Raw genomic sequence first — 13,010 nt, forward strand, 5'->3', positions numbered from 1 at the left:
CAGATCAGAGGTGTGAAAGCTGATAATTTTTTTCCAAAATTTGCCAAGAGTTTCTGCAGCAACAGCAGCATACAATAATTAAGGTGTGTTTGTTCACTCCTCTTAGACCGTTCAAACCCATTGTGGAATAACAAATAGTGATTAGTGATGATGATTGATGATTGCGTTTGGTGCATGTAGGCGTGTAGTTATCATTTATCACAGTGCTAAAGACACTAATATTTATTCATTTATTTTATAATTCAGGTTTTCTAATTTTGTCAAACTATTTTATGAATTTTATGAATCTATTTTATCGGAAAAATGAATTGAGCATGTTTAGCATTAAGTCTCACACCAAATTGTATTTTTCTGAACATGAGGAATACAAACCCAACCCAGACCAAAATGCATAATAAAATCTCAAAAATATATATTTTGATATAATTAGAATTAACTCAAGCTAAATTAATTTGATAAATATAAAATTAATAGTTCAACTCTTAGTAAGAGCATTCCTATTAGGCAAAGTTTTTAAGAAATTTTTGCATATGTAACTAGAAAAGATAATATGTGTTATGAGTCTTGTAGTAGTATACTGATAGGACTCTATGATTGTATCTTCTATTATAGTTTGTACGTACGTTCAGTTTATTGTATTACAGAAAACCTATCATCATCTGGTATTAGTAGTTCAGGTGTGCATTCATGGCCAACGTCGACTCTCGTGACGGATCTGTCGAAGCTTCCTCGGAACGGACTGTCTCCGATGTGGCCATGCCGCCTCTACCACCCGCCGGATCTCTATCGTCCGCGCATCATTATGTGACCCAAAAATTATCTACGCACAACTATCTGTTTTGGCGAGCTCAGATGGTCCCTTGCTATCCTCATCATATGGAGCAAAAATGAAAAAAAAAAAAAAAACAACAAAGGATTGGAAATAACGCATTCGGCTGGACGCTTTGGTTGTGCCTCACACGAATTAGCAGGACCTTTTTCATATTGGTCGGGATTTATCTCTCCTGTTTCTCTTTCTTCCACCTAGGCCCCACAAAAAAACGGCAAAATATACCATGAATTAATGTCTACCTTGCATTGTATACTATGTTTCAAAAATAATCTTCAGATTTTATATATGTAGTTGACACATTTAATCTGTACCTGTAATTTGACAATTAAGTAATTATTAAATTATTTATTTACATGTAAAAAATTATTAATTAAAAATATAAATTGTGTTAATTAAAAATACAAAATTTTTGTATTAGCGTCCACAGTGTAATATGAACACTGGGGCTGGGAAACCATGACTTTATTGGTTTCAACACGTCAACTAGGCTGATTGGCACTCAAATATCTATTGCATGTATATAGATAACGATGGACAGCTCAATTTTCTTCTATATGGATACCCAACAAGTGGCTTCATTTCTACTATTATTTTAGCTAGCAGCTCTAAGCTAATTAGTCCTCTTCTACGGTTCTACCCTCTGACAGTCTAACCTTTCTTCCATTTCTCTGCACTATACCAAAAAATGGGTACAGTGGAATTAGTAGAGGCCCCGAAGATCCATGACGGAGAGATAAACGAAGACGAGGTTTCTCCGATCGAGCAAGTCCGGCTAACCGTACCCAACACCGACGACCCGACCCTGCCCGTATGGACCTTCAGAATGTGGGTCCTGGGAGTGCTCTCCTGCGTGCTCCTCTCCTTCCTCAACCAATTCTTCGCTTACAGGAAAGAGCCACTCACCATCACCCAGATCACCGTCCAGGTGGCCACGCTCCCCATCGGACGGTGCATGGCCGCCACGCTGCCCACCACCAAGTTCCGGGTTCCCGGGTTCGGTTCCCGCGAATTCTCGCTTAACCCGGGCCCGTTTAACATGAAGGAGCACGTGCTCATCACCATTTTTGGGAACGCCGGGTATTCGTTCGGAGATGGAACCGCTTATGGCGTCGGGATTGTGACCATTATCATCGCTTTTTACCGCAGGAAAATCTCTTTCTATACTGGCTGGCTTCTTGTTGTTTGCACACAGGTAAATTTTTTTTTTACTATCTTTTTTTATTAAACTAATAATATGGAAAATAAATAAAGAACATTTCGAGATATTTTCTGACGGAGGAAAGATTCAACCTAAACCAGGAAAAGATTGTTTGGTAAATGTCATTAGTCATAACTACATAAGCCCGCGAAGCACTGATTTTATTTAATTATTTTTTAACATCAAAACGAGGTCGTTTTATACCCTAGTTCACGTAGCTGTAATTTGCCCACATTAGCATCTCTATGTTTACCTATAACACGATTGAACTAATAATGGACAATGCATTGGCATACTATACTTGTTTTATTCGGGTTGTTATTATCATTTTCTTGATTTGTGTGGTGAGTTATTATGGCAGGTTCTAGGATATGGTTGGGCTGGACTTTTAAGAAAATACGTAGTTGAGCCGGCGCATATGTGGTGGCCAAGCACCCTCGTCCAAATCTCTCTATTCCGGTACAAATTATCAATTTATCTTTAACTTAAATCACCACACAAATGTTTTCAAAAAACAAAAAAAATCATCACACAAATAACAGTGGTAAAGTATGCGGTGTTGCAAAAATCTTGTCTAGGCACGAGTATGTCGTTTAGCGTATCACCATAATCGGTGATTTAGACGGCCGGTCAACTAAGCAACTAACTAGGCCGCCTAGGCTTCATAGGCACCAACTAGACCACCTAGTCAATTGATTAGTTTTATATATATATATATATATATAAAGAGCTACCTAAGTGACGTCTAGGCTTCTTAAGCACCAATTAAGCCGCCTAGTCGACCGATTAGTTATTGTTTTTTTTTTATATATAAAAAAAAATGACTGCCTAAACGTCACCTAGACTTTCTAGGTACCTACTTAGCCGCCTAATCGACTGATTAGCTATGATAAGGGAGCAACTGGTGCCACAAGATTAACCTCTAGCAATTTTTTCAACCATAAAAGTATCTGACAGTTTAAGGTTTGCGGGTCACTTGATTCACAGGACACTCCACGAAAAGGAAAACGAAGACGAGAACCGCCAAATGTCCCGATCCAAATTCTTCGTGATTGCACTCGCCTGTAGTTTCTGCTGGTACTTGTTCCCCGGCTACATCTTCCAAACTCTGCAGAGTATTTCCTGGGTATGCTGGGCATTTCCCCATTCTGTAACTGCCCAACAGCTCGGTTCGGGGATGAATGGTCTCGGGCTGGGGGCCTTCACGCTAGACTGGGCAACAACAGCCTCGTTTCTGTCCAGCCCTCTTATAAGCCCATTCTTCGCAATTGTAAACGTCTTTGTTGGCTATGCGAGCATAGTGTATGTGGTGATACCTTTGTTCTACTGGGGGTTCGATGTCTACGACGCCAAAAAGTTCCCGATTTTTTCGTCGGACTTGTTTACTTCAGAGGGACAAGAGTATAACATATCGGCCATTGTTAATGATAGATTTGAGCTTGGTGAAGCTCAGTATGCTAAGCAGGGGAAAATCCACTTGAGCACCATGTTTAGTCAGGCTTACGGTTTTGGTTTCGCCACGGTTGCGGCTACGCTCTCTCATATTGGGCTGTTTTATGGGAGGTAATGTTTTCTTAGCAATCTTTGTTTTTGAAGTTATAAAGTTAATGTTGAAATTAATAACAAGAATAAAAATCCATAATAATGGATGAAAGTAAAGTCATGGTTGCAGTAGGCGCTAGGAACTAGTCCGACGGTAGACTAGTGCCTAGTGCTTGAGCTGTGACCTATAAAAACAATAAAATAGTATGTGTGTGGCCGTATGTTATATTATATATATATATATATATATTAACAAGGTCGATTCGGTCGAATTAACTCGGCTAACTCAACCTAATTGGACGAGTTAAGTTGGCTGAATTCGATCGAGTGAAGGCCACTTAGAGAGCAATTCACCTCAGCCTGGGCGCCTAGGTCGATTTTTGCAACAATGAGGTATAAAATATAAGATTTACGTGATTCGGGAGCGAAACCGTTCTATTATAAAACATTGAGAGTTAGGAGCAACATATTTATATGCAACCCGAACTAAACATGGTACCTGTGCCGTACCATTGGAGTGCTGCCCCTGCACTCCACTCACTCTACTTTGTTCTGTGCATATAAGACATATACAACAATAATTGTTTCCTTTTTATGTTGCAGAGAGATTTATAGTCGATATCGGGCTTCTTCGCAGGAAAAGATGGATATTCATACAAGATTGATGAAGAAGTACAAAGATATACCTTCCTGGTGGTTTTACATACTGCTTTTAGCGGCAATGCTAGTGTCACTTGCATTATGCATCTTCTTGAAAAAGGAGATTCAGATGCCATATTGGGGACTCCTGCTTGCAGCCGCCATTGCTTTCGTGTTTACCTTGCCCATTAGCATCATTATGGCTACCACAAACCTGGTAATTATATTAGTTGATTTTGGGATTCAATACATGACTGATGATTATATTCATCTTCCTTCTCTGCTTATATTCTTTGTTTGACACAGCCAATAGGACTAAATATCATAACAGAATACATTATGGGTTTAATCTACCCTGGAAGACCTATAGCTAATGTCTGCTTCAAGACCTATGGTTACTTGAGCACATATCAAGCTGTTTCTTTCCTTAGCGATTTCAAACTAGGTCATTACATGAAGATTCCTCCAAGGTCAATGTTCTTGGTTCAGGTATATTTATATCTATCGACCACAATATATATTAAGGAAAATGTCATAACCCCTAAATTTTACCTTAAAAAATTAATTAGATCTCCAAACTTTTAAAAAGTGCAATTATATTTTTTAACATGTTAAATTGAAGCAATGAAGCCTAAAAGTTTGGGTGTGAAAATCCGGTGACTGGCGAACCGTCACCTTCTCCAAGGCAACTATGGGTTGCCGTGACTGTTCAAAAAATAATTGGTTACAGTTCATTGAAACCATTTTTCCTAAATAATTGGTTACTTTAAGGGCTTATTTGACCATTTTTCCTAAATAATATGACAAAATCTTCTAAGAAACCTTCTTATAAATGAGTATTACACTTTCGTTCATACGTATTACAATTTTTTTTTCATAAATAACTCTTCAATTTTATTGCTTACAGTTCACTGGAACCATCATTGCTGGAACAACCAATATAATTGTTGCCTGGTGGCTCTTACACTCCGTTGACCACATATGTCATCAAGATAAGTTTTCCAATAGTCCCTGGACCTGTCCGGGCGACCATGTCTTCTTCGATGCGTCTGTTATCTGGGGGCTAGTTGGTCCGAAGAGGATTTTCGGTTCTCTAGGAAACTACTCGGCGCTTAACTGGTTCTTTCTGGGAGGATTATTGGGTCCGGTTATAGTGTGGCTATTACACAAGGCGTTTCCCTCGCAGACTTGGATTACCCTCATCAACCTCCCAGTTATTTTCGGAGCCACTTATGTTATGCCGCCAGCGTCTTCCTTGAACTACAATTCTTGGATTTTGGTCGGAACGATCTTCAACTTCTTTGTTTTTCGGTACCGGAAGAAATGGTGGCAGAGGTATAACTATGTCCTCTCGGCGGCGTTAGACGCCGGCGTTGCGTTCATGGCCGTATTTCTGTACTTCACGGTGGGTTTGGAGAACAAGAACGTGTCATGGTGGGGGACTAATGACTCGGAACACTGTGACCTTGCCACGTGTCCCACCGCTAAGGGGATATCGGTGGATGGTTGTCCGGTGTTTTAGTATTTTGGACGTACAAAAATTAAATTTTTGTTATAGTCGTTAATTAAAATGTATTACAGTTTGCAATATAATATGTATACGCATAATTGTATTAAAGGAAACCTATTTAAAAAATAATAATAATAATAATAAATAAAGGAAGCATGTTGATTAACCAATCCTTATACCATGGACAAGGTTCATATTGCACGGTGGAGCTTGATGCATGTAATGTGTCTTATGTTATGAATTTTTTTTTGTTATGATATTTTGTATCTTAATATTATAATTTTGTACTTGAAATCCTGAAACAAATTAGTAATTGTGTCTTATGTTATGAAATGTTGTGTCTATGAACACAAATTGTCATGGTTAACTGTATAAGCATTTAATATATGGATGGGTGGAAGCTCTTATCTCTAAATAAATTTATAATATTTGCTTTACTAATGATCAAAAGGTGCAAGCTAACACTTGTGTAAAACCGTGTCAATCTGTGATGGGTCAGATATTTAATTAATGGGCCAAATCCGAGATTCAATGTGAAAATATTTAGAGGTATGTAGGTCATCAGTTGAGACATATCTCATAATTTATCTCATATTCTAATCTCCAAAGGCGTTTAGGGTTTGAACTTCAAATATTATACCAATTATCTTTAAATGTACTCAAAATGAGCTCAGTGTTGCCGTGCATGTATAACTCAACAATAATAGTACATTTTGACTTAGTCTAGTCTAAAAAGGCTCGTAATATTACTTTATGAGTTTCAACTAAATATTATATCTCATTTAGTATTCATATTCATATTCCGTATTAATTGTAGCACCGTCTCCGTACACCACTGCTCACATATATGTATGTATGTATTTTTTTTTTGGAGTACTACTAATAAATACTATAATTCTAAATAGTTGAAAATTTTAATTCCACTCTGTCTGTCATAGTCGTATCAGACATGGGATTTTATTTTAGTCTATACATTACAAAAATATATGTTCTACAGGACTACAGCCAAGTCAACCAAACACAAGTCAACTAATGAGACTAATGCCACGAGCCCAAGTTGAGCCTTTGTCTCTTGTGGTCCCCACAATATGAATTATTTTAAATTAAAGTCAAACTTTCCCAATGTAATTCATATTCAATTCGAATAGACATATCTGTGGAAATATTAGATATTGTATGCCAAAAAATAATAGTAATATTCATCCCTACCCATATAGTATTCTTCGGTTTTTGGAGTTTTTATAAAAGTGCCTTAGTAATAAGAAAAAATTGTTTATTTATCTAAAGAAATAAATTTTAAAAATACAGAATACATTTATTTGTCAATTTTTTAATATGAAAAAGGGGAGAGTGCTCTCTATTTTTGTAATTTTATTTAAATAATCTCCAACTTTTAGGGAAAAAAAAAAGCAAATTGAGTGGACCTACTAGATAAAAGTAATCGAATCTTAATGAAATAAATATGCCCATTATTTCCAATTGAGAAAATCAAATTGAGTGGGCGTATTAATTATCTAACTAGGTTTTTGAGTTTTTCCATTAAATCTCGACAATAGCATTAATGTAATAAACATGCCCATTTTTCCAACCAAGAAAACAAATTGTGTGGGCCAATTGTCTACATACATTGAATCTTCCATCAAACAACATTAATGGAGTAAGCATGTCCATTTTGTTTTTCAATTAAGAAAAATAAATTGAATAAACATACTTTCTATATAGATAATTCTAAAGTAAATTCCACTAATGGTTCTCTGAATTTAAGGCATTATTAATTTTGGTCATTAATTTTTCTTGACAACAACATTAATAAAGTAAACCTGCCAATTTTTTCAGTAAAAAAAAATGAAACATTAATTTTGGACTTTGTTTATGTACTATATATATATATATATATATATAAATACAGATTAGATATTTAAAGATCATCATTTAACAAGATGGGAAAATGAGTGGAGTGTGTACTAGTGCTACTGTTGCACTGGTGGCGATGATAAAAGAATTGGAAAATTTTGCAGCTTTCAACACGTCAACTAGGCTGATTGGCACTCAAATATCTATTGCATGTATATAGATAACGATGGACAGCTCAATTTTCTTCTATATGGATACCCAACAAGTGGCTTCATTTCTACTATTATTTTAGCTAGCAGCTCTAAGCTGATTAGTCCTCTTCTACGGTTCTACCCTCTAACAGTCTAACCTTTCTTCCATTTCTCTGCACTATACCAAAAAATGGGTACAGTGGAATTAGTAGAGGCTCCGAAAATCCATGACGGAGAGATAAACGAAGACGAGGTTTCTCCGATCGAGCAAGTCCGGCTAACCGTACCCAACACCGACGACCCGACCCTTCCCGTATGGACCTTCAGAATGTGGGTCCTGGGAGTGCTCTCCTGTGTGCTCCTCTCCTTCCTCAACCAATTCTTTGCTTACAGGAAGGAGCCACTCACCATCACCCAGATCACCGTACAGGTGGCAACTCTCCCCATCGGACGGTTCATGGCCGCCACGCTTCCCGCCACCAAGTTCCGGATTCCCGGGTTCGGGTCCCGCGAATTCTCGCTTAACCCGGGGCCGTTTAACATGAAGGAGCACGTGCTTATCAGCATATTTGGGAACGCCGGGTTTGCGTTTGGAGATGGAACCGCTTATGGCGTTGGGATTGTGACCATTATAATCGCATTTTATCAGAGGAAAATCTCTTTGTTTACTGGTTGGCTCCTTGTTCTTACCACACAGGTACTTTTTAATTTGTTTATTCTGATCTGCATTTCACTTTCTTCATTCTACTAGAGTCAAACTTAATCATAATCACCTGACTAACTTGATTAGGGTTGAGTTCTGTTCAAATTTTTTGTTTGCTCTAATGGCGGCCGGCTTATGATGGCAGGTACTTGGATATGGCTGGGCTGGACTTCTAAGAAAATACGTAGTTGAGCCGGCTCAGATGTGGTGGCCAAGCACCCTCGTCCAAATCTCACTATTCCGGTACCGATTATCTTTATCTTAAACTATCACAGATTCACAGAAATGATCGATAGTACTGAGTAAACTATCATTGATTCACAGGACTCTCCATGAAAAGGAAAACGAAGACGAAGACGAAGACGACGGCAAGCGGTACATGTCCCGAGCGAAATTCTTCGTGATCGCACTAACTTGTAGCTTTTGCTGGTACTTGTTCCCTGGCTACCTCTTCCAGACTCTTCAGAGCATTTCCTGGGTGTGCTGGGCGTTTCCCAAATCCGTGACGGCACAGCAGATTGGTTCCGGCATGAATGGCCTTGGACTCGGAGCTTTCACGCTAGATTGGGCCACAATTGCCTCGTTTCTGTTCAGTCCTCTCATAAGTCCATTCTTCGCCATCGCAAACATCTTTGTCGGCTATGTGAGTGTTATGTATGTGGTGATACCTATATGTTACTGGGGATTCAATGTCTTCAATGCCAAAAACTTTCCGATCTATTCGTCAGACCTGTTCACTGCACAGGGGCAAGAGTATAACATAGCCGCCATTGTCAATGATCAATTTGAGCTGGATAAAGCTCAATATGCCAAGGAAGGGAGAATCCACTTGAGCATAATGTTTAGTATTCTAACTTATGGGTTTGGATTTGCCACAATTGCATCTACAATTTCCCATGTTGCTTTATTCTATGGAAGGTAGGTAATATTTTCTCAGGCGATTTTTTTCGAGTGACAAGAAAAATTAATAGGCCGGGATAAATCCAGTTTTGTCCTAGGTTGCTTATAGTTAACAGGTTCAAACCAAGAAGATCACACTGATCTTGTTGAGAGTTGACTTGTAACTTGTGTTTATGGAGTTAACTGATCAATTTGGTTGGGGTTATCAATGTTCTTGAATATCTTTGGTTATGTATTTTACTTGAACCAATTCAAACTTGTTCTCTTGTGGATTACAGAGGAATTTATGATCAATATCGAGCTGCTTCTAAGGAAAAGATGGATATACATACAAGATTGATGAGGAAGTACAAAGATATACCTTCTTGGTGGTTTTACACACTTCTTCTAGTGACAATTATTGTGTCACTGGCACTATGCATCTTCATGAAAAATGAGGTCCAGATGCCATACTGGGGACTGTTGCTTGCATGTGTCATTGCTTTCACCTTTACCCTGCCCATCAGTATCATCACAGCCACCACAAACATTGTAATTATGCTATTCCCTCCATGTTTTTAGGCTTTGATGTTGGCTTTTGGACTGTTATTCATCATCTAATTAACTTTTCTTTCCTCCCTGTTTGTGGCAGACCCCAGGACTAAATATCATAACGGAATACATTATGGGTGTAATCTATCCTGGGAGACCTATAGCCAATGTTTGCTTCAAGACGTATGGTTACATGAGCATGTCTCAAGCTATTTCTTTCCTTAGCGATTTCAAGCTGGGTCATTACATGAAGATTCCTCCAAGGTCTATGTTCTTGGTTCAGGTATAAATATTTCTGTTAAGCATCGCTCCATAAAAATGCATTTTTAGCCTCTTAATTGTTTCTTGCTAGTTACTTTAGTCCCTAAAATTTTAACAATACAATATACATCATTAACTCTTCAAAAAAGTTACACAGTTTTAACACTTGAAACAACAAAATTATTAAATTTTATTAAAATTAAAGTTTACGGCTATGTTTGGCAAACCTAGCTGAAAAGGTAGCTTAAAGCTGAAAAGTAGCTGAAAACTGAAAAGCTATAAGCTCGAAGCTGAAATCTGAAGAGCTGTTAAGCTAGCTGTTATAATTAAAAGTGTTTGGTAAAATTAGCTTTTTGATAAGCTGATAAATGTAAAAAGACTAAAAAGGACATCTTCGTACAATTTAAATAGGTTTGTTTATATATTAAAATACAAAATAATGAAATCAATATATTTTAATAAAATATAAAGTAATAACATATATTTGAAATCATATAAAGTAAAACAAAATGTTTATAATTCATAAAATTAGTTCATACAAAAATCAATGTTCAAACACAAATGTTAAATTGAAATTACAACCAAACATATTGAAGAGAAAAAGTCAAAAAAGTTTTAATTGGAAAGGGTAAATGATGTTATTTCTTTAAAATAATAAGGTTAAAGATGGAAAAAAAGTTAGGAAGCTATTAGCTTATTTTGAAACGCTACCTTAAATAGCGTTCAAAAATAAGCTCTTATTTTAAGCTACTAGCTTATTTTAGGAACATTACCAAACAGAGCTTATAGCTTATTAGTAGCTTAAAATAAGCTATAAGCTCCTAAATAAGCTTTGCCAAACATAGCCTACATAGTACATGAGTATTTTAGTTATTTTTAATATTTCTTCTTTAATTATAATATTTTTTAGTCTCAGAATTTCATTTATAAAAGTTTAAAAAAATTGATTTTAACATGTTCGATAGGAAAATAAGGCAAATGCACCACAAATGAAAATAAAAATATAGAAATAAAAAAAAAGTTGTCAGTTGTTTATTTTGTAACGGAAAAATTATAAAAAAAAAAAAAAAAGATAACAAACTTTTAAAATACTCCACTGCATCTTTTTTGGAGAGTTAAAGTGTATATTACCATAAAAAATTACAAATTAAAACAATTAGCATAGAACAATTGAGGGAGTAAAAATGCAATTTTTCATGGAATATTTCTAGCCCTTCGGATTCTTATTTCAACAAATTTATGTGCGTACAGTTCTTTGGAACCATCATTGCTGCAACAACCAATATAATTGTTGCCTGGTGGCTCTTACATTCTGTAGACCACATATGTCATCAGGATAAGTTTTCCAATAGTCCCTGGACCTGTCCGGGCGACCATGTCTTCTTTGATGCCTCTGTTATCTGGGGACTGGTTGGTCCGAAAAGGATTTTTGGCTCTCTTGGAAATTACTCTTCGCTCAACTGGTTCTTTCTTGGAGGAATATTGGGTCCGTTTCTGGTATGGCTCCTCCACAAGGCATTCCCGTCACAAACCTGGATTACCCTCATCAACCTCCCTGTTCTTCTTGGCGCAACTTCTCAGATCCCGCCGGCAACTGCCTTGAACTACAATTCTTGGATTTTGGTCGGAACGATCTTCAACTTCTTTGTTTTTAGGTACCGAAAAAAATGGTGGCAGAGGTATAATTATATCCTCTCGGCGGCGTTGGATGCCGGCGTTGCCTTCATGGCAGTCTTTTTGTACTTCACGGTGGGGTTGGAGAACAAAAATGTGTCATGGTGGGGGACTACTGACTATGAACATTGCAATCTTGCGACTTGTCCCACCGCTAAGGGCATATCAATTGATGGTTGTCCGATATTTTAGTTTCGATTTTATATTATAGAAGATATGATAAATGTTATGATATTTTCTGGTCATATAAAATATTATCTTTTTGTTATATCAAAAATGCATTATACTTGTTAAGGACCTTTTGGTCCAGTGGCATCAAACCCTTCCTTTTATACGGGAGGTGGTGGGTTCGAGCCTCGGTGCATATAATACTACATTGTAATAGAGTTAGTAATATTCAAAAAAAAATGCATTATACTTATGTATTTGGTGTAACATATATAATATGTGTGTGTATATTGTATTATAAAATTTTAAATTTTACAAGTATGAATTTTGTACCTCGTTATTTTGATTTAGGATTTATATTTGGTGTAACATATATAATATGTTTATGTATATTGTATTATAAAATTTTAAATTTTACAAGTATGAATTTTATACCTCGTTATTTTGATTTAGGATCTATAAATTATTTGAACCTGGTTCATGATATAAATTGCCCTGGTTAAGTGTATTCTGTATAAGCTTAATAAATGGATGGGTGGAAGCTCTTATCTCTTGAAAAACTTTATAAAGTTTGTTTTACTAATAGCCAAAAGGTACCAGGTTCAATTTATAACTTGCAAGAAGCCTGTTGGTTAATCAATCCTTATATTATATGTACCAAGGTTCATAGTGAATTGTGGACCCTAATATATGTAATGTCTTTTATGTTGTGAGTTTTTGTATTTTGTGTTATGAAACTTTATACTTAAATGGTATAAATTTTGTATTTGGTACAAATTAATAATTGTGTCTTATGTTATGAATTTTTATATCTTATGTTGTGAAATTTTATGCCTATGAACACAAATATATATATAGAGTTAGATGATGTAATTGCACTTTTTTTTTGTTCGATAGTCCAATTGCATAAATAGTAAAAGTTTGATAGCTTATTCAACGCTTTTTCGTATTTATTTTACTAATGATCAAAGGTGTAAGGTTCAATGTAGAAATATTTGAAGGCGTGT

The 13,010-nt window shown here is 36.3% G+C and overlaps 2 protein-coding genes across 3 annotated transcripts; both read left to right on the forward strand.

Annotated features, from left to right (window-relative positions):
* The first annotated feature begins 1,401 nt into the window (after window positions 1-1,401).
* LOC116023796 (oligopeptide transporter 4-like) lies at window positions 1,402-5,850 on the forward strand. 2 transcript variants are annotated; one of them, XM_031264814.1, is made up of 6 exons: window positions 1,402-2,024; window positions 2,380-2,489; window positions 3,018-3,593; window positions 4,176-4,428; window positions 4,518-4,700; window positions 5,119-5,850. In XM_031264814.1, exons 1-6 carry the CDS (start codon window positions 1,518-1,520, stop codon window positions 5,731-5,733), a joined length of 2,244 nt encoding a protein of 747 aa, XP_031120674.1. In that variant the 5' UTR covers window positions 1,402-1,517; the 3' UTR covers window positions 5,734-5,850. The 2 variants fall into 2 exon arrangements, with proteins under 2 accessions (XP_031120674.1, XP_031120675.1); XM_031264815.1 differs by having other exon boundaries at window positions 2,392-2,489.
* A 2,003-nt stretch (window positions 5,851-7,853) lies between these two features.
* Window positions 7,854-12,132, forward strand: LOC116022936 (oligopeptide transporter 4-like). Its single transcript, XM_031263848.1, has 6 exons — window positions 7,854-8,463; window positions 8,615-8,712; window positions 8,794-9,387; window positions 9,648-9,900; window positions 10,001-10,183; window positions 11,413-12,132. Exons 1-6 carry the CDS (start codon window positions 7,957-7,959, stop codon window positions 12,025-12,027), a joined length of 2,250 nt encoding a protein of 749 aa, XP_031119708.1. The 5' UTR covers window positions 7,854-7,956; the 3' UTR covers window positions 12,028-12,132.
* Window positions 12,133-13,010: the final 878 nt, after the last annotated feature.

The sequence above is a fragment of the Ipomoea triloba genome, chromosome 6, assembly GCF_003576645.1.
Source record: "Ipomoea triloba cultivar NCNSP0323 chromosome 6, ASM357664v1".
NCBI lineage: Eukaryota > Viridiplantae > Streptophyta > Magnoliopsida > Solanales > Convolvulaceae > Ipomoea > Ipomoea triloba.

Bases quoted from the DNA above. Each gene is read 5' to 3' on its own strand.
- LOC116023796 (XM_031264814.1), top strand. From the start codon at position 1,518: ATGGGTACAGTGGAATTAGTAGAGGCCCCGAAGATCCATGACGGAGAG. The intron at 2,025-2,379 runs GTAAATTTTTTT...TTGTGTGGTGAG, and splicing joins TTCTTGTTGTTTGCACACAG to TTATTATGGCAGGTTCTAGG. The intron at 2,490-3,017 runs GTACAAATTATC...CTTGATTCACAG, and splicing joins GTCCAAATCTCTCTATTCCG to GACACTCCACGAAAAGGAAA.
- LOC116022936 (XM_031263848.1), top strand. From the start codon at position 7,957: ATGGGTACAGTGGAATTAGTAGAGGCTCCGAAAATCCATGACGGAGAG. The intron at 8,464-8,614 runs GTACTTTTTAAT...TTATGATGGCAG, and splicing joins TCCTTGTTCTTACCACACAG to GTACTTGGATATGGCTGGGC. The intron at 9,901-10,000 runs GTAATTATGCTA...TGTTTGTGGCAG, and splicing joins TCACAGCCACCACAAACATT to ACCCCAGGACTAAATATCAT.